This window comes from Xenopus tropicalis, chromosome 3, assembly GCF_000004195.4.
Source record: "Xenopus tropicalis strain Nigerian chromosome 3, UCB_Xtro_10.0, whole genome shotgun sequence".
Taxonomy (NCBI): domain Eukaryota; kingdom Metazoa; phylum Chordata; class Amphibia; order Anura; family Pipidae; genus Xenopus; species Xenopus tropicalis.
The window spans coordinates 130,499,098-130,520,698 of NC_030679.2; the positions used below are offsets into that span (position 1 = coordinate 130,499,098).

General features: G+C 41.8%; 1 protein-coding gene across 3 annotated transcripts in view; it reads right to left on the reverse strand.

The window, feature by feature from the left end:
* kat6a (K(lysine) acetyltransferase 6A) overlaps positions 1 to 6,954 on the reverse strand; it is a 32,385-nt gene extending 25,431 nt beyond the window's left edge. For all 3 annotated transcript variants that reach the window (XM_031899321.1, XM_031899320.1, XM_031899319.1), the window contains exons 1-2: positions 6,746 to 6,954; positions 3,642 to 4,450 (exon numbers count right to left, since the gene is read on the reverse strand). In XM_031899321.1, coding sequence (XP_031755181.1) covers positions 3,642 to 4,235 — 594 coding nt within the window. In that variant the 5' untranslated portion in view covers positions 4,236 to 4,450; positions 6,746 to 6,954. The remainder of the gene's footprint in view (positions 1 to 3,641; positions 4,451 to 6,745) is intronic.
* Between the last annotated feature and the right edge of the window lie 14,647 nt (positions 6,955 to 21,601).

A 21,601-nucleotide genomic window follows, 5' to 3' on the forward strand; every position in this document is an offset into this window, starting at 1 on the left:
CAAGGAAAAGGGCTGCGGCTGGCACATCCTATCAGTGGTTAATTGCAGTTACCCAGGGACATAAGCGTCTCGGCAGACTTATTTGCATGGCCACTGAAGGATTAAATCAACCATCTGGAGAAGTCTCAGTACAGTGATGCCACTTTGGTTGCACGGGCACAATATTCTGCTGTTTAGCCATGATTTGGGCACGAGCGTTCCCATCTATGGATGAAAGCATCTGACAATACAGATGAGGAATAAGGCAATTTCCATAGAAGAACTGGTGCAGCTGTTTAGCACATGAACACTCGATAACGGAAACCCCAACCTTTCCTAAATTAGAGGTCTGAAAGGCAGGCGCTGGAGCACCAACGTATGAAATATGCAGGGTTTCCGTGAGTACCTTGCAGCGCTGCCAAACTGGGCAGAACACCTAGCCGGACTCACATTTCAGCTCCGTAAATAACCAATGGCACAGAAGGGCTTTAATCAGGAACAGCTGGGGTAAAACTATAAAAAGAGAGGTTTTTATACGATGAAAAACCAGGCTAGCAGCAAATTCTCCATTGCTTATTGTTGCCGATATTATGGTTCCAAAGGTGAAAGTAGCGTGGAATGGGCTAAAACCTTCTGTACCACAAGCATAAATCCTACAGGCAGAGCCGCAGTCCAATTCAGAGCTCTCTGCCCAAATACAGTAGAAGGGGCAATAGAAACCCTTACCTTTCTCTATACCTACCTACAGCAGCTGAACTTGCACATAGTATGACTTCAATATCCCAACTCCTCTGGATTGTTAGCTCTTTTGAGCAGAGCCATGCTTTAGATTTCCACTATAAAGGGGCACTTCAAATACAAAAATACTAAATGCAAATTCTATGAAGAACAACTCAAATGAGATAGGAGGAATTTGCAAGGCAAATAAACAGGCAGGAAGAAAGGCCCCTTTTTCATTCCTTTGTTAGTGCAATTCTGCAGAATGAAAAGTGTCCCAATTTGTAGCCATTTACTAGCTGCTGTCAGTGCCACTTTACGGCAGTGCAAGAAATAAACAAGTTATGACATAGGATAGGTTCATTAGTTACCACTCAGAGTCAGTGTTAAGCCATATGGCACAATAGAAAGCTTTGGATCCCATCTGAAAGGCTAAAAGCTGAGAGACATGAAGACATACATTAAAAAGTGCAATAACAGATTGAGAGCAGCACCTGAAAACATAATTTATATATTAAAAAGGAAAACCCAGCTGCAACCCAAGACTCGCCCTTGTTCTCATTAACTGCACTAATGGGCTGCAGAAATGACTGGCTTTTCTGTATATTGTATAGTATGGTAGAATGCCTTTATTATATACTACTGGATAAGAGAGAAACCACTAAACGGGCTCCAAACCAGCAGCTGTAGCAGCCAGTACCAAGCATAGTGAAGCACAGGAGTATGAGGAGTCCTAGATCCAAGCAAAGGGAACACTGAAAACTCAATGTTGAAATATTCCATCTTGCCCAGAGTACAATCCCAGGCCTGCTATTTCCTTCCCATGCAGGAAAGGTAAGCTAAGGGAGTGGTGAGTAAATAGAGAAGTTACATAAGGACAGGTTATATAATGTTACTCTCAATCAGTCCAACATCAAAGTGTTCCTGCGGATGGCCCTTTCTAGCAATAAGAAACCAGGTTGGAACACGCAAAAGAACTCTGACCAAGAACTGGTTCAGGTACCCCTTTATTTGTATACAGCTTGCACACAGTGTGAAGAAAACTCTTTTTTTTACATGTGTAAGTTTAGAAAGCTTGTCCATGACACAGGCATAAACAACACACAAGCTGACAAAAGGTGTTGGTACTATTTTAAATATCTGTGACAAGCGCTATGGCAGCTCGTACAAGGTCGCAAAAACAAATTCAAAGGAAAACATAATAATGCCAAGCACACTCGCCTCTTAAAAACCAAGCTCTAGCCACTAGATTTGGTTTCCAATACACTGCTGCAATGTTCATTTGTTTTGTTACCCCTGGTTTGTGCAATGCTGCTAAATACAGTGTTGCCACAACAACATCAACAACAACAAAGTTTGAAGGCTCAATACAAACATACACACACCATGCCTTACTAATTACTTCAATATTTATATTCAGGATCAAAAACAGTTGGTAAACTCTTGACATTAACACACTATGAGGCACTGGAACATAGGTGGGCTTGAGCAAAGACCCCTTAAAACAAAATACCATGAGATATTAGTGCTAGGCATCATGCAACTCACCCACCTCTGCCAAACAAGAACTTGCATCAGTTACTACCAGCTAGTAAACACAATGCAAATGTTGGCCTATCAGATTGCTCAGGTGGTAATGTAATATGGCCACAAAAGTGGAATGAACCAATCAGCCTCACAGATAACGGATCAAGTCACTTCAGAGTGTGGCTTCCATACAGTTTTTAGGTTTGAGTGACCAACAATATTGGCCACTGGTCATTCAGTTTGATTAGCTGGTCCCAGCAGACTGTTGCTACTTTAAAAAGTAGCCAAGAATCTAAAATGTGCTACACATAAAATAAGATTTCAGAAGTCACAGTGGAGATTCATGACCTTATAAACACATACACCTACTTTCATACAGGTAGGGCAATTTCAATCAAGCACCTTTATTATATACAAGGACCATGAATTTACTCTAACATAAATCAGGTGCTTAGTGACATTGGGTATGAAGATTGCTTAGTGATATAATTTGGGTCATGTGACTCTCCAAAACGTGTGTATTGTATATAAAAAAAAAAAAAAGAGATATGCTTCCCTGTTTTAAAATACCAGGATACTAGAAGTCATCTCAGACCTGTGACCTGTATAAAATTTGTATATTTTACATTAGGAGGTAATTTGTTGTTGTATTTCTTACTACTTTAGTGCATTGCGTTTTATAATGAAAAGGCCTGAGTGAGTCATGTTACACATGATATCGGTAAACACAATGTTATAACAGGTGACAGTCACATGGGATCTGTTCATGCACAGCTTTCGGTCACATCAAATCAGAAAGTAAAATTTAAGTCTGCCATACACAGGCTGCCCAGGTACACTTTCTGACCAATCAGCCCATGGGCCAAATGGATGGAGAATGTACTAAGGCCATACCCTGTATGGTTGCCCTTCTGCAGCTCCTCTTTACTTCTTCACCTGCAGATGCACTATGAACTGGCCGACATAGTGAGTCTGCAGATAAGGTTTTCAAACCTGGCCAATCCCACCGACATCCACAGTACATGGATATAGGATCAGTGGGCCACCATACACATGCCATTAATCATGCAATATTATTGGTATTATTAGTAGTTGTCCCCAAACAAAACACATGTAGTGGTTGCTCCAGAATTATTTTTTTATGTTAAAAGGGGCAAAATGAAGCCATTGACTGATCTTTAAGATTGTTTAAAACACTTGGGAAACATTTACATGACAATGCTGCATTTTGCTCTGCCTCATAACAAAATCCTCCTGGAGTGTGTAGCAAAGAGCAGATTGGGTGGCATTACATCACAAAATGTATCAGGAAATCTCCTTACTTGTATTTTTGAGCAGGTTTCTCTGTGAATCCTACAACATGCCAATTTAAATATAAAGATGAAGTTTTGGGTCCCTTCGAGTAACAGTTCACTTACCTTGTCCTTCTCATGGGGTAACAGGCACACAGGTGGCAGTGAGGCTAGTGACTCCCACCCCTGTTTTCCTTCTGCCAACTTGGCATTAAGCTGATACAAGGATCCTTCCTTATTAATTCTCCCATGAGCAAGCGCCCGTTTCACTGCAAGCCGTAGCTGCTGGTGAAAAGCGGATGATGCGCCAGTATTTCCCCCAAAGGATGCACTCACATCCCGCTGACTTCTCAAGAAACGCTCAATACTTTTCAGTGAAGAGCCACCCGGTTCTTCTAGGCTCTCAAGTGCCCGCTTCAAAAGCCGGTGCCAGTCTAAACCCTCTGGCCGTCCTTGGTTCTTTGTGGCCTTTGGCAAAGCCAAGCGACCTGGATTATCGGGGTCCTTGTAAGAGTTCTGCCCCTTGTTTGTGACCTTGAGAACTGTTCCATCTTTAACACTCAGTTCCAACTGCTCCAGTACAGTGTGGCGGTCAAGGCCATGAGAAGTTGACACGGCATTGCAGAGCCGCTCCTCTGACGGACGCTGCTTCTGTTTCTTCACCTTCCTGATGGCCTCCAGGATCCATTGCGTGTACAAGGGGTTTGCCAGTTTTACCATGGTGGCTGTATATCCATAGAGGTTTAGCCCTGGTCCTGGAGGGAGGAAAGGAGGCTGGCACTGCCCGGAGGCTTACTCAACATAGCATACAACAGTCCCCTGTATCCACTGCCTCTCCAAATGCCAAATACGTGGTCAGTCAAAAGAATGGTAGAAACGTGCAGCCAAATGGTCTCCCAAGACAGGTGACAATTACAGCAAGGGTACGCTCACACCTGGAATAAAACAAGAAAAATGTCAAATGGATAAATACGAGCACCATACACTAAGTATACCCAATGGGCACAATATTTATAATGAGCCTATCAAACCTTTATATCATTTCACATTCAACAGAGGGAGAAATGCTTATATCTTACCCATGCCAGGTATCAATGACAGGCACACTTATCACTGGTGTCAATGAAAGGCCAAAAGTGAGAGGAGACAATGCAATGTTTACAAAGGCAAATACAACAGGTGGCATAAAGCATTTTACAAATATAGTTTCCAGTACGAGTTTATTGTAGCACGTGACAACCAAGCAATAATTTAGCATGTTTTTTTATAAGCCACATAACACAGAGCAGCAGGTTCATCGACAGCACAGGGGTGTAGCCGGAAGCCTACCATAAACCAGTGCTTGTGCGTCTGTGTGTATATATGTATATATATTCACACATACAGCATTAAAATACAATGCTATGTTTTTTTATGAAGAGACAACACAAATTGACATTACTGTTACTAATAAGCAGCCTGGTCATTGTCACTGTACACTTATAAACGGATTATCGATGTAGAGAGATACTCAGCATTACTATACAGCACAGCTTAGTCATTATCAGTGTATAGAGATACTCAGCATAATTATACAGAGCAGCCTGGTCATTATCAGTGTATAGAGATACTCAGCATCATTATACAGAGCAGCCTGGTCATTATCAGTGTATAGAGATACTCAGCATTACTATACAGCACAGCTCAGGCATTATCAGTGTATAGAGATACTCAGCATCGTTATACAGAGCAGCCTGGTCATTATCAGTGTATAGAGATACTCAGCATCATTATACAGAGCAGCCCGGTCATTATCAGTGTATAGAGATACTCAGCATCATTATACAGAGCAGCCTGGTCATTATCAGTGTATAGAGATACTCAGCATCGTTATACAGAGCAGCCTGGTCATTTTTAGCATATAAAGGTACTTCATGTCATTTTCTGGTGTAGCCCATTTGTTCTACTGCATAATTATACTTGGCATCACCATATAATGCAACCTGTTCATTTCAACTGTATATTTATACTCAGCATCATTATACAGCACAGCCCTGGTCATTATCAGCGTATAGAGATACTCAGCATCATTATACAAAGCAGCCTGGTCATTATCAGTGTATAGAGATACTCAGCATCATTATACAGAGCAGCCCGGTCATTATCAGTGTATAGAGATACTCAGCATCATTATACAGAGCAACCTGGTCATTATCAGCGTATAGAGATACTCAGCATCATTATACAGAGCAACCTGGTCATTATCAGCGTATAGAGATACTCAGCATCATTATACAGAGCAGCCCGGTCATTATCAGCGTATAGAGATACCCAGCATCATTATACAGAGCAGCCTGGTCATTATCAGCGTATAGAGATACTCAGCATCATTATACAGAGCAGCCTGGTCATTATCAGCGTATAGAGATACTCAGCATCATTATACAAAGCAGCCTGGTCATTATCAGTGTATAGAGATACTCAGCATCATTATACAGAGCAGCCCGGTCATTATCAGTGTATAGAGATACTCAGCATCATTATACAGAGCAACCTGGTCATTATCAGCGTATAGAGATACTCAGCATCATTATACAGAGCAGCCTGGTCATTATCAGCGTATAGAGATACCCAGCATCATTATACAGAGCAGCCTGGTCATTATCAGCGTATAGAGATACTCAGCATCATTATACAGAGCAGCCCGGTCATTATCAGCGTATAGAGATACCCAGCATCATTATACAGAGCAGCCTGGTCATTATCAGCGTATAGAGATACTCAGCATCATTATACAGAGCAGCCTGGTAATTATCAGCGTATAGAGATACTCAGCATTATTATATAGAGCAGCCTGGTCATTATCAATGTGTAGATATACTCAGTATTATTGTACAACCCAGTTTGGACATTACCACTGCATAGAGATATACAGGTCCATTTCACAGTACTATGGTAACAGAGTCAGTGTAGAGAGATGCTCATTATCATTGCTGAAGGCAGTACAGTGATAAAATGCAACTATGTCCTCTACTTGCTGTATTTGGGACACCGGCGGCCTTGCCTGGGTAAAGAAATACGCGAGTCCCCGGCTCGCTCAGACGACGTAGGCCGCAGGCCGGGGCCTGCCGAGAGGTCTGGGAGCGGTCAGAGGCGGCACTCAACGACTAAAAAGCGACTCCCATGTCTGCGGGGAGACAGCGAGAAAAAGCAAGAAAGAGAAAGGGGTGAAAAAATAGACCGTCTCTTACCGGGAGCCCCAGCAGGCAGCAGCGGCGGAGCGCGGAGACACCCCGAGCTGATGCGGCGGCCATCTTGAAAAGTGAAACCCGGGGAGGGGGTCCGAAGCTGGGAAGAGCGCGGGGGGCGAAGGGAGCGATGCACGGAACAGCGAGGCAGGTGGCGTAAAAGGAGGATGGAACAGCGCAAACTACAGCGGGAGGGGGTGAATAGAACAGGCTGCTGAGTGGGCGGAGATGTTATGTTCGTGTCACGTGGTGGGCACAACCGGGGCGTGGCTTTAGTTCACGGCACACGACTTTGGATACGAGAGGGGCGTGGCTGAGGATAGAGTAGGTCATATACAAGGCGGGTTATGGAGTAGCTGCCGGGGCCGAGTGTTGATTGGTTGAATTGCGTCAACTAGAGGCGGGGTTCCGTGGTTGTTGTTGGAGGGATGAAGCAAATTTCAGAGGGAGGGTTGGCGGTGTGTGGATCTGCTCGTTTTGGCGCTGATGAGGGAAGCGAGCGATAAAAGAAGAGCAGTGATGGAATAGGCGCCTAGAGTGGCGGCTGCTGCACACGTGACAGAGACGGGCAGCGAGACGCCGTTTTCGCCATGGGTGTTGTGGGCAAAACAAAGGGCTTGTATTCAGTTAACCCTTTCATTGTCCCCTTAATGTTGTAGGTCCCGGAGAGCAGGTGGATCTTCACTTTGAGGCTTTCTGGCTGTACGTGTGTTACGGTCACATTGGTACGGCTCTCCCTGCCTCCCTTTGTGCCTCGGTGTGCAGCGATTCCCACGTTGCAGGGCTACCTCACATAACCTTCCTTATCATTCCCGAGTAAACAAACGGATCACTAGGAAAGCGAACCGAAATGGGTCCTTGTGTTGGTGGCAGCTTTGTGGCTACACGTTCATTCCCCAGGGGGTGATTAAATCAAGGTGCCAATGGGGCTGACATGCAGAGAATGAGAATGGACGTCATACAAAGGAAAGATGGGCTCCAAGTACAAGGAATTGTCCTGCATTAGCACTGGATTAACCTTACCCCCACATCAAATGCCTTGTTCTGATGTTGCACCCCTGGGTGCTGCAGGCACCCTCATTAATCTTGCTGTCACTTGTCCCCTTGTGCTGCTACACAAAGCCGTCCCTCACCCACAAATCTTTGTGTTTCACCGGCTCTAAAGTGTTTGGGGACATTAGTGCTATTTCATTCTTTTTAGCAATCCTAATATGATTAGTAACTGCGGGATAGTGGGACCAGGTGGCGACTTTAGGGACAGTAGCACTTTATTTCCATGTTGCCCCAATGCAGCCCCTTAAAGGAGACATATCGGATAAATGGGAAAACCCTAATTTTGTAGGCAATTATGAATACTATACGGTGCTGGTTTCCCTTTGGGCTAATTAATCCTATCTGTAAAAATGGCCCCTTTATTGGAGCTCCCTAGAGATCCTATCAATTCTCTGTCCGAGTTTGAAATGGAGAGTGGGCGAGTTCTAACGGTCCCTGCCAGAAGCACAGTAGGAGGGGGATAGCCAATCACAGCCCTGCACTCACACAAGCAAAGACAGGCTTCAGTTCCCTATCAGGTCAGCCTAGCTGCTGATTGGTTCCTATCCTACAGTGCAGGGTACGGAGGGCCGCCGGCTCCCCAGCTCATCCAGAGAATTCAGCCAGCAGGAAGTGGAACAGATGGGCGGGGCTAGTGGGGTTTTGGGGGGGGAATTTCTCAATAAATCAGTCCAAAACACAACTTTTTTAGCACAATCCTTCTATATCTAGAGGAGTATAATTCTCTGGTACATTCATAATTTTTATAGGATATGTCTCCTTTAAGGTGATGTACAGGCCAGCTGTGTTTGGGAGGTGATAGTTTAAGTTTAGCAATAACCAGACACTAGTAGCTGGTCGCGGGCGATTAATCTCCCTGAAATGCCATCCCATCGGCTAGAATGTAAATCGCCAGTGGGATGGCATACGCGGTGGTGCAATTTGCCGAAGACGACTTGAGAGGAAACTATATATATATATATAGAAATTGGTTTCTTTATAATCAGCTTTGCACTAAACTTTCCCCAGTCTATTAATGGAGTCACTGTTTACCTTTACCCTTTTGCATGTAAAAGGGTTGTTTCTTTAATCTATGCCACCCATTGCCATGTACCTATTAACCCCAGGATCAGCTTTATTGAAGCCGGAATAGCCTTGCATTTTAAGAATACTATCAGGTTCATTCTAGCCATTATATTCCACGCATTATAATGACAATAACAGGTGCATGCTAGTCATTATACTCTACATATCCTTATTACATACTGTATTTGCTGCATTATAGTGCATTCTAGCCATTATATCCTTCACCTACTAACATTACAGTCTGGTGCATTATAGCCATGATATACTATGTATTCTAATGATAATATACAGTGCGTTGTATTTATCATATCCTACACATTTTAATGATACTACCAGGTGCATTCTAGGTATCATATACTACACATCAGTTTCATTCTAGTCATCATGCTCTATATATTCTAAAACAGTGATCCCCAACCAGTGTCTTGTGAGCATCATGTTGCTCCCCAATTCCTTGGATGTTGCTCCCAGTGGCCTCAAAGCAGGGGCTTATTTTGGAATTCCTGGCTTGGGGGCAAGTTTTGGTTGAATAAAAACCAGATGTAATCCATACAGTCCATACAGGGGCTACCAGATAGCCCATAACAGTCCTTATTTGGCACCCCAGGAATATTTTTATGCTTGTGTTGCTCCCCAAGTCTTTTTACATTCGAATGTGGCTCATGGGTAAAAAAGGTTGGGGACCCCTGTACTAAAACTACTGACAGGTGCATGTAAGCATTTTTAATCTAGCAGCTTCTAACTATACAATCAGCTGCATTTCAGCATCTTTAGCTTACAAACTTTCACAGTTCTATAAGGTATATTCTATTAGTTGAATCCTTCACATTCTAACAGTACTATCAGGTGAATTCTAGCTATTATATCCTACACATTCTAACAGTTCCAGGCATTATATAATCCTTGTTGTAACTAAACTATAAGGTGAATTATAGTCCTTATATCCTACACAATCTAAGAATTCTAGCTATTATATCCTACAATATTTTCAACTAAACTATAATGTGAATTTTATCCCTTATATCCTTCACTTTCTACCAATGCTAACCATTATATCCTGCACATTTTAACAATTCTAGCCCTTATATCCTGCACATTGTATTTCTAGCCATTATACATTATATCCTGCACATGTAAGCACATTATTAGATGAAGTCTAATCTTTATATCCTATACATTTAACAATGCTATCAAGAGATTTCTATCAATGCTACACATTCTGACCCTTTTACCACGTGCGCTTTCAATTTTATATCCAATATATTCAAATCATTTATTCTTTTTTTTCAATATTGTCATGGGGCTTAAATCATCTGTGATGTTCTCTCTCAAATAGTCAGTTAGAGCTAGCTCAATCTCATTCAGTGTAGAATTATCTGTTAGTAGGGATTTGTTTAATCTCCATAAATTAGGCTTTCAGAAACTGTGTTTTGGTAACAAATCTAGTGTAATAGGTGCATGGTCGATCCAGGAATGTGTGTGTATGTCTGCGCTGCTTACTCCTTATAGCAAATGGTAAAACACAGATAAATAATCAATTCTGGTGTAAATGATATGTTGTGCAGAAAAATAGGCATAGTCCCTGTTGCAGGGCTTGAGGAGCCGTCAGACATCGACAAGCTGAAGTTGGTATAGCACTTGTGTAATTTCCCTTATTACTCCAGTAGGAGTGCTTGATCTGCCAGAGGAACAGTCTTGTGTTGGTTCCAGTGGGATTTTTAGGTCCTCCCCTAACACCTCGGCAAACCCTATCAAAACCTCTAAGATATGGCTAAACACTTTACCCTGCTGCTCATTGGGTAAATAACTGCAGCGAGGGTAATAGTTTGTGTGTCTAAAGTACCTTTCAAAAATACGTATCTCCCTCCTGGGTCAGCTTTAGAAGAAAGTAATTTGAAATTAAAGTTTTTACTGAATAGGATGACGACGACTTTAGTTTTGCTCTGTTGAGGCTGGCTACATTAAATCTGGGAATAGTTTTTTTGGGCCATTGGGTACATTAGCAACTTTGAAGTGGGTCTTCTGTATATAAACGACTTTATGGTGTCTTAGTTCCGTAAATAAAAGTGTTTGTTTTGTGGTGAATTTAGGCCGTTAACATTGAGGCTTATTATTTTCAGAGATGTTTGCCCTTTACCTGTATAGATGCAAGCATGCTGCCATTTGTGTGAAGAGGAAAATGGAGTGAGTAGGGCAGAAAGGGGATAGGCGGTTTAAGAAGGAAAGAGAGAATAAGAGAGAAAAAAAAGGGAGGTAGAGAAACCCCTAAAGCTGGTGTTGATAAGAGGGGTTTAGAGAGCTGTGGAGAGAGGCTTCCCCTCAGACAGCAAGGGAACATTTGTACTCTTACCAACAGAGGGCAAGCAAGACCTCACCTTCGTGTGGGTATCACCATTAATTGTAAGTGTGGGTGAAGTGTGTATTTAATGGCAAACTAGTACAAAATTTGCCCTGTGTTTACCTTAAATGAAGTGGGGGGAATTAGAGGGTCGCTGATATTATTATGTTGTTTAGAGTGTTACTGCTTTAAAGGGACGCTCACAGAGTGCCAAATCTAAAGGCAGTCGCCAAAATTTATCAAAGATTCTATGTGAGCAACCTTAAAAAGAGCATATTCATAATAGCCAGTGCCTGCATCTGGGCTGTAGGTAACATAACAACACAGTGAAATGCACAATGTTATGAGAAATAAGAAAAAATGCAAGAAAGTGCAAAATGACTTTCTAGATTGTGGCCCACATTAGCAGGAGCATGGTTCTAGAGTATAAAATGTGTGTGAATACCCCTGTGTATATAGGCAAACTTGTTTGCTTGTCTGAAGTCATCAACCAGGCATGATCTTGTGTATGGGAATACAGTAATGTGCCCAACCTGGGGTATACCTGAGCGGGCCATCAGTAATCCAAGCCCATTAATGGTAGACATTTAAAGAGTTGCTGAAATTTATAGTATTCCATTTATAATTGTAAAAGTAAAAATATACCAACAGTCTTGGCAAAGGGATAAAACTGGGTTCGGTGCATCTCTAGTTTTGGGAAGATGATAAACTCGGTTTTGTTCAGGCATCACTGCTTAAAGGAGACATATTGGATAAGTGGGAACACCCTAATTTTGTAGGCAATTATGAATAATATCCGGTGCTGGTTTCCCTTTGGGCTAAAAATTAATCCTCTCTGTAACAATGGCCCCTTTATTGGAGCTCCCTATAGATCCTCTCGCTTCTCCGTCCGAGTTTGAAATGAAGGGTGGGCGTGTCCTAACGGTCCCTGCCAGAAGCACAGTAGGAGGGGGAGAGCCAATCACAGCCCTGCACTCACACAAGCACAGACAGGCTTCAGTTCCCTATCAGGTCAGCCTAGCTGCTGATTGGTTCCTATCCTACAGTGCAGTGTACGGAGGGCCGCCGGCTCCCCTACACATCCAGAGAATTCAGCCAGCAGGAAGTAGCACAGATGGGCGGGGCTAGTGGAGATTTGGGGGAATTTCTCAATAAATCAGTCTGAAACACAACTTTTTTAAGCACAATCCTTCTATATCTAGAGGAGTATAATTCCCTGGTACATTCTTTATTTTTATGGGATATGTCTCCTTTAATGTGTGACTTCTTGTAGAGTGCCAGGCTTGCTTCCCCCATTGTAATTGGTCCAGTCAGTAAGGTCCAGGGGTTGTATATTGAGAGCTCAACAGAATCTGCTGGTGTCGGCGGGTTCACGGAGGTGATGCCAGGTGCCATTATGAGCTGAAAAGGCAAATGGGTGATCCTGTTTATAAACAATCTTCTGAGGCTTTCATTGACTCAGGAAATTATTCCTTTCAGAAATGGGTGTTGTAAAATAGTTGAGTAGGCTGGTCATGATACAGTTCAATCCTGACCGCCTTGATCTTTAGGTCACCTATCTCCCTGGCTTTCCTGAGGATTTCTTCCTTCTGGGGAAAATGATGCTGGCAGCATAGAACATCTCTAGGCTTACCAGGTCTGCTGTCTGGCCGAGGCGACTCAGTGGAGGCAGTCTTTCCAAATCGGAACCTCCTTTTGTAGGCTTTTTGTAGGAGTTGCGAAACAGGACCCCCATAAACTGTCCATCCTCCGCAAGATCATTGTCCTCCAGGATACCCCTTATTCATATATTATTGCATCGGCTTCTATTTTTGGCATCTTCCATCGCTCTTTTGAGTAGGTATATCTGCCGAACTTGATTATCTATCCTGATCAACGGTTGGATGGTCATGTCCTGTACTTTAGTCTGTGAGTCTTCCAAAGAGGTCAGCTTATTGTTGAGTGTCAGTTTTGCTTGTAGAACAGACATTTCATGCTTCAGGGAGGACTTTATGTCCATTAAGAGTTGGGCCAGGTCAGCCTTGCTTGGCAAATCAGAGAGTAGTGTAGAGAGATTAATAGAGTGTTATGTTTCACCGAGTGGAGGACTTATACTGGGCATCCTCTTCAGCCAAGTTGGAATCGTTAGGCCTCCCTGTCAGGCAGTTTCTCTATATATTTGCTTCACTTCACTCCTAAGAGTCTTGGGGTAGAGTTAGGAGGTAAAGTTTTGTGAGATAAAGGCTGCTAGAAGGGAATTATTAGAGAATTGCGCTGGAGCACAAGGAAAGTGCATTTGGTTCAGCTCACAATCAGACAACGTCCCGAACCTATCAAAGGGTGTATAAGTATGTTCAGTATGTTATAGAATGGCCTATTCATAACAACTCTGCAGTTGGTGTTCATTATTTTTTTTTTAAGTTTTCCTTATCTATCTATTCAGTGGCTCTCCTGGTTATGTTTCAGTGTTTCATTCAAACCAATGCCTGGTTGCTATAGTAGACAAAACCTAGCAACTAGATAGTTGCTGAAATTGCATACTGGAGAGCTGCTGAACAAAGCTAAAGAAAACAAACAATGAAAACCAATTGCAAATTGTCCCAGAATATCGATTTCATAGCAAAAGTTAATTTAAAGATGGATGACCTTAAATATACATAGATTAGCGAGGATGTTTGTGTTTGAATGTGAAGCAATCAGTTCATCATATTCTATATTTACTTTCTTTGTTGCCAGTTTGCCACAATTTTTGTTTATAGTCCTTGAATTACACTGGAGCATTCTTTTTGGATGAGTCCTTTTTAGTGCAATTGGAGAGTTTGCCCATTTATGAAGATTTGAATATTCCAGCAAAATCACATTTTATCCTTCACTGTCAATGAGTCCAATTTCAGATTAATCTTAAAGATTTAAAAATAGCTTGAATTTTGAAAATCCAGCTCCTATTGACTTCTATATGAACTCGCAAGATTTTTAGATTTTGTGTAGCCCCGGGGGCAGCCATTCCTGCACTGGTACAGCTGGGGTGTTTGCTACAGAAACCCTACTATAGTTTATATAAATACCCTGCTGTGTAGCCCCGGGGGCAGCCATTCCTGCACTGGTACAGCTGGGGTGTTTGCTACAGAAACCCTACTATAGTTTATATAAATACCCTGCTGTGTAGCCCCAGGGGCAGCCATTCCTGCACTGGTACAGCTGGGGTGTTTGCTACAGAAACCCTACTATAGTTTATATAAATACCCTGCTGTGTAGCCCCGGGGGCAGCCATTCCTGCACTGGTACAGCTGGGGTGTTTGCTACAGAAACCCTACTATAGTTTATATAAATACCCTGCTGTGTAGCCCCGGGGGCAGCCATTCCTGCACTGGTACAGCTGGGGTGTTTGCTAAAGAAACCCTACTATAGTTTATATAAATACCCTGCTGTGTAGCCCCGGGGGCAGCCATTCCTGCACTGGTACAGCTGGGGTGTTTGCTACAGAAACCCTACTATAGTTTATATAAATACCCCGCTGTGTAGCCCCGGGGGCAGCCATTCCTGCACTGGTACAGCTGGGGTGTTTGCTACAGAAACCCTACTATAGTTTATATAAATACCCTGCTGTGTAGCCCCGGGGGCAGCCATTCTTGCACCGGTACAGCTGGGGTGTTTGCTACAGAAACCCTACTATAGTTTATATAAATACCCTGCTGTGTAGCCCCGGGGGCAGCCATTCCTGCACTGGTACAGCTGGGGTGTTTGCTACAGAAACCCTACTATAGTTTATATAAATACCCTGCTGTGTAGCCCCGGGGGCAGCCATTCCTGCACTGGTACAACTGGGGTGTTTGCTACAGAAACCCTACTATAGTTTATATAAATACCCCGCTGTGTAGCCCCGGGGGCAGCCATTCCTGCACTGGTACAGCTGGGGTGTTTGCTACAGAAACCCTACTATAGTTTATATAAATACCCTGCTGTGTAGCCCCGGGGGCAGCCATTCCTGCACTGGTACAGCTGGGGTGTTTGCTACAGAAACCCTACTATAGTTTATATAAATACCCTGCTGTGTAGCCCCGGGGGCAGCCATTCGAAATAGACAAGGCACAGGTTATATAGCAGCTAACAGATAAACTCCATAAAATATAATGGTGTCTTATCTGTTATCCGCTGTGTAACCTGTGCCTTTTCATTTTTCCAACTTGAATGGCTGCCCCAATACACAGCAGGGTATTCATATAAACTGTAGTAGTGTTCTTGAAGCAAACAACTGGTTTTACCAGTGCAGGGAAACAGTAAATTATATTTTAATTACTTTAAAACACTTAAATTTTTTGGTGTTACTGTTTCTTTAAGTTAACTTTTAGTATGTTATAGAATGAACAATTCTAAGTACCTTTCCAATTAGTCTTTATTATTTGTTTTTCATAGTTTTTGAATTATTTGCCTCCTTCTTCTTCTAACTCTTTGCAGCTTTCAAATAGGGGTCACTGACCCAAGAGCCAAAAGCTATAGCTCTGTGGGGCTACAGTTTTATTGTTACTTTATATTACTTATTTTTCTATTCAGGCCCTCTCCTATTCATATATAAGTTTTCGTTTAACCCATTTAACCAAATAGCTGCTGAAACTCCAAGCTGGAGAGCCACTAAACAAAAATTGAAATAATTAAAAACTACAAATAAAAAAAAAAATGACCAACTGCAAATTGTCTCAGAATATTACTCTCTATATCATTCTAAAAGTTAAGGTGGACAACCCCTGTAATTAAAATGATCCTTGATTCTGATTTGCCCTAAATTTACATTTAAAACATTTAAACATGGTAACCGCTCAACCATGCTTTTTAACCATTCTTAACTGCCCAACCATGCGTCTCATCCAACCATGCGTCTCATCCAACCATGCGTCTCATCCAACCATGCGTCTCATCCAACCATGCGTCTCATCCAACCATGCTTCTCATCCAACCATGCTTCTCATCCAACCATGCTTTTCATCCAACCATGCGTCTCGTCCAACCATGCGTCTCGTCCAACCATGCGTCTCGTCCAACCATGCGTCTCGTCCAACCATGCGTCTCGTCCAACCATGCGTCTCATCCAACCATGCGTCTCATCCAACCATGCTTCTCATCCAACCATTTCAGCAATTCCAGTGACATCATATTGCTCTTCCAATGGCAGTATATTGCTTGTAACCCAATATATTGAAGGTTTTTAATTCAGGCTTGATCCTGCGCCTTACTCAAGGCATTGAGTGACAATTCTACCCCAGGTATTCTGAACATTGTACTCATCATAATAAAACCATTCTGAACTATCTACAAAAAGCAGTGTGACCGCACTTCTATGGGACATCATTCTGAATAGTCTTTCCAAGGCATTGTAACCATTAACCAAGGAAATGTAACCACTCCATCCCTGATAGTCTAACCATTATATTATGGGTATTCTAACTATTTTGTTGTTTAACCATTTAGCTTTAGGTATATCATTATTAAATGTACCATACTCTTTACATTGGTATCTTGGGCATTCTGACTGTTCTCTCCTGCCTATTCTAACTATTCTTCTTGATTCTCTCCAACCATTATACACCTGCCGCTGTAGTAATTTTATAAAATGCAGTAATTCTGCTTTTTCCACTGTTACCATTAGATTTCATTCGGTTTATTCATTTTATCAGTTCTCGCTTTCTAATCATTCTTTCAAGTTTGTTGAAACTATTGTGTACTGGGCATCTAATTACACTGTTCATTCTAAATATTGTACCCTACACATTTGACTGTTCATGCTATTTATACTGAGATGCTCCCTCTTCCAAAAGATAGCAAAACTGAAAAGGCAAATAACCGTCTGCCCAGGCATTTTCATTTTCTATACCATTCTATCCTATCTATTCATTTCATTTTTGTATACTTTTACCATTCTACCTAAGGCATTTAAACTGTTTTATCCTATATATGTATAAATATATTTTATGTTTATATAGGGATAGTGCTGTACCGAGCACCAAACAACTCTTACAATGCATTAATAGTGCAGACAGGGGGATGATGAACTAGGCACCACACACATTATTGCCATTGCAAACTAAATATTCTATGCTGGGGATTGTTACCTTTCAGATCATTTTATTTTATACCTTTTAACCGTATCCCCTATATATTTAAGGAAGTCATGATTTGTATGGTGTAGTTGTTATTACAAAGTACTAAATTACACTATGTACATAGCAAATAATTCATTCTACCATTTAAAAAAATATTTTGTAATCAATAAATGCTCCTGTGTTTTTCAGAAGCAGCTAATACTATACAATGCATCTAGTATAAATAAATTTAAAGCAACTGGACTTGTTAAGTAATCATTGAAGACGTTTCACTACTCATCCGAGCAGCTTCTTCAGTTGCTTTAAATTTATTTATACTAGATATACCATGACCTGGATGAAGGAAAATCTTCATAGACACTATACAATGCAACTTCTTTCGAATAAGCTATTGTTTCTCTTACTCAGTCTAAGGGGCTGATTTACTAAGACACGATTTCGAATCCGAATTTGAAAAATTCCGATTGGAAACGAACATTTTGCGACTTTTTCGTATTTTTTGCGATTTTTTCGGCGTCTTTACGATTTTTGCGTAAAAACGCGAGTTTTTCGTAGCCATTACGAAAGTTGCGCAAAGTCGCGATTTTTTCGTAGCGTTAAAACTTGTGCGAAACGTCGCGCCTTTTAAGTTTTAACGCTACGAAAAAGGCGCGACTTTGCGCGCAAGTGTTAATGCTACGAAAAAATCGCGACTTTGCGCAACTTTCGTAATGGCTACGAAAAACTCGCGTTTTTACGCAAAAATCGTAAAGACGCCGAAAAACTCGCGTTTTTACGCAAAAATTGTAAAGACGCCGAAAAAATCGCAAAAAATACGAAAAAGTCGTAAAGACGCCGAAAAAAATCGCAAAATTACCGATCATTACGAAAAAAACGCAATCGGACACATTCGGCCCGTTCGTGGGTTAGTAAATGTGCCCCTAACTGTAGGAGTCATAGATGGACTTGGGTGCTTTACTATTGAGTGCTATTCTCATATCTACCACTAGATGGGAGCATTTTTAGCAATGCATGGTGTCATGGAGCTATTATCTTGTTACCTGCTCAGTGTTCTGCTGATGGGGTGCTGGGGTGGAAAGGGAGGGGGATGATATCACTCCAACTTGCAAAGTGTAGAGGAGTGAAGAGGAAAAAAATGCCCAATGGATGGTGCATTGATACTTATAAATACTTAAATCATATGTATAATACGTATAGAGCAATGATACGTATTAAGTCATATTTAAGGTTTTTAAATACTATTTACATCCCACTTTAATGTCGCTTGACAGAGGCAGGGTCAAGATTTTGTACCATCCGGATATCTAAACCCGCTCTCTCCCTGTCCTCTCCTCCCCAATGCATATATCCTATACACAGGCTTGGGATAAAAAAAAAACTGCAGAACATTTATAAAGAGCAATTAAACTTTATTATAATCTGCCAATGTCAATACATTTAATTGATGGGTGAAAAGGTATAGCGATTATACCTAGTTTACATTGTTATATTAACCCAATTAAATTTGGGTGGTGTTACTGCCAGTTGGCCTCCTGCCAGTTCTGTAACCTAAAGATATAAAACCACTATCGCTATATAGAGATTAGTTAAGCTTATTGCGTGAAATATGATATTCACTTTATAGACTGACATTAAGCATAGCCAAATATTTTGTGATGTAACTGTCAAAACGTGTTCCACATGCCATGCGTGTCAAGGGTATCAAAACATGTGCCACAACCTGCTCCTAATCTATTTATTGGGTCCCATTCCTGGGTTCTGAAACCAAAAAGCCCAGCACCAGGGAGGGTAGCCTGGAATCCACACTAGGCTGCCTAAAATGAGAAAAGGAAGCAAGGGACAGATTTTATGTACGATTGAGTCCGAATTGGAAAAAATTTTATTTTTTTCTAATTTCTAATCCTTTGCATATTTTTTCGTGCTTTTCATCAATTTGTGTGACAAAATCATATTTGTCGCAACAACTACAAGTTTCGGAATTCATTCAAGCTTCGGTATTGTGACTTTCTTTTGGCCAGGTTGGAGCTGCAGAGTGCCATTGAGCCTTATGGGAGACTTTCCTTGGGCCGGGTTGGATCTGCAGAGTGCCATTGAGCCCTATGGGAGACTTTCCTTGGGCCGGGTTGGAGCTGCAGAGTGCCATTGAGCCCTATGGGAGGCTTTCCTTGGGCCAGGTTGGAGCTGCAGAGTGCCATTGAGCCCTATGGGAGACTTTCCTTGGGCCGGGTTGGAGCTGCAGAGTGCCATTGAGCCCTATGGGAGACTTTCCTTGGGCCGGGTTGGAGCTGCAGAGTGCCATTGAGCCCTATGGGAGACTTTCCTTGGGACAGGTTGGAGCTGCAGAGTGCCCTTGAGCCCTATGGGAGACTTTCCTTGGGACAGGTTGGAGCTGCAGAGTGCCCTTGAGCCCTATGGGAGGCTTCCAAAATCATGCATTGGAGGTTCAAAGTCAGAAAGGTTTTTGCGCTGTTTACGATTGTTCAGATACGAAAATTTCGTAACTTTTGGATCGTGCCACAATATTTTTGTACAACCACGATACGAATTTTCACCCAATTAACACACATCCGAAATTATCGTATTTAATCCGAATTTTTGGCAATCGTACTTTAAATTACCCGAAATTCGGACTTTGATAAATCTGCCCCTAAGGGGCTGATTTATTGAAATTCAAGTTTATGCGACTATTTTCAAAAGTATTCTTATAACTAAAAGTCAATATTTATTAAAGAAAAAATCCAAGAAAAGTCACTAGAAAAAAAATCTGCAAGTAAAAGCTGCAGAGAATCATCGTCTCTAACAACTTTATTTATGTTTTTTTCCCAGTTATTAAAACATTCGAGATTTTTAGCCTCATTGAAAACGAATGGAACATAATTCTCGTCAGTGTGCAACTTGTTTTCTGTGACAAAATGCGCACATGAATATTCAGTTGCATTTTTTTATTAGATAACCTGGCATTCGAGAAGAAAAGTCGCACGAGTTTTGTCGCAGTTATTTTTTTCACATTTGCAGGATGTTTTTTTTCACGAACTTGAATTTTGATAAATCTGCCCCTAAATGGCCCTATATTTGCTTGTCTATCCAACCAGCCACCACATTATTTTTTAAAGTCAATCAGCACTGGGATGAAAAAGAAAGGGAAGATGCAACTCCCTATAGCCCTGTCATTACTTCAACTACACTGAGCTGTGGGTCACCGGGATACTGTACAGCAGGGATCCCCAACCATTTTTACCTGTGAGCAACATTTAAATATAAAAAAAAGTTGGGGAGCAATGCAGGCATGATTGGTAATTGGTTACTTAGTAGCCAAATGTGAACTGGCAGACTACAGGAGATTCTGTTTGACAGTGACCATGGTCTTTATGGCTCCAAAACTTGCCTCCAAGTCAGAAATTCAAAAATGAAGACCTGCTTTGAGGCCACTGGGAGCAACATCCAAGGGGTTAGTGAGCAGCATGTTGTTACTGAGCCACTGGTTAGGGATCCCTCCTGTACAGTGTAATTATAATTATAATAATCATCAAGTACACAGAGGGACAAACAGCCCCACCAGCCCAATAATTAGTGAGTGTCTATGGCATCTTACAGCAGCCCCTCTGGCATTTGCCAGAACCCACAGATTCCCAGTCTGGGCCTGCAATGGTTAGAAAGCACATGGGTGTGAATACCCAGAAATTATACTTAAATCCTGTTTTGGGATAAAAAATTGGTTACTCGTGGCGGCAGTAAAATTAATATACATTTATATAACCTTAACACGGTATAAGCCATATAGAGCAAAGGGAAATCGATCAGAAACTCCTAGTCATAAAATATAAAAATATTGGAAGAAAAAGAACAAGGACTTTTTGTCAAAACAGATTTATTAAAGGGATCCTGTTATTATTTTTATGGTATACTTTTTATTTCTAAACTACACTGTTTACATAGCAAATAATTCCCTCTACCATTTATAATGTTATTCTTGAACCAACAAATGCATTTTTAGCTGTAATATTGGTGTGTAGGTGCCATCTCAGTGCATTGTGCCTGAGTCTGAGCTTTCAGAAGGAGCCAGCGCTACACATTAGAACTGCTTTCAGGTAACCTATTGTTTCTCCTACTCCCATGGAACTGGAGGAGTCCCAAGCCGGACTTGGATTTCTTACTATTGAGTGCTATTCTGATACCTACTGGGAGCTGCTATCTTGCTCCCTTCCCATTGTTCTGCTGATTGGCTTCTGGGGGGGGGGGGGGGGGTGGAATATCACTCCAACTTGCAGCTCAGCAGTAAAGTGTGACTGAAGTTTATCAGAGCACAGGTCACGTGGCTGTGGCACCCTG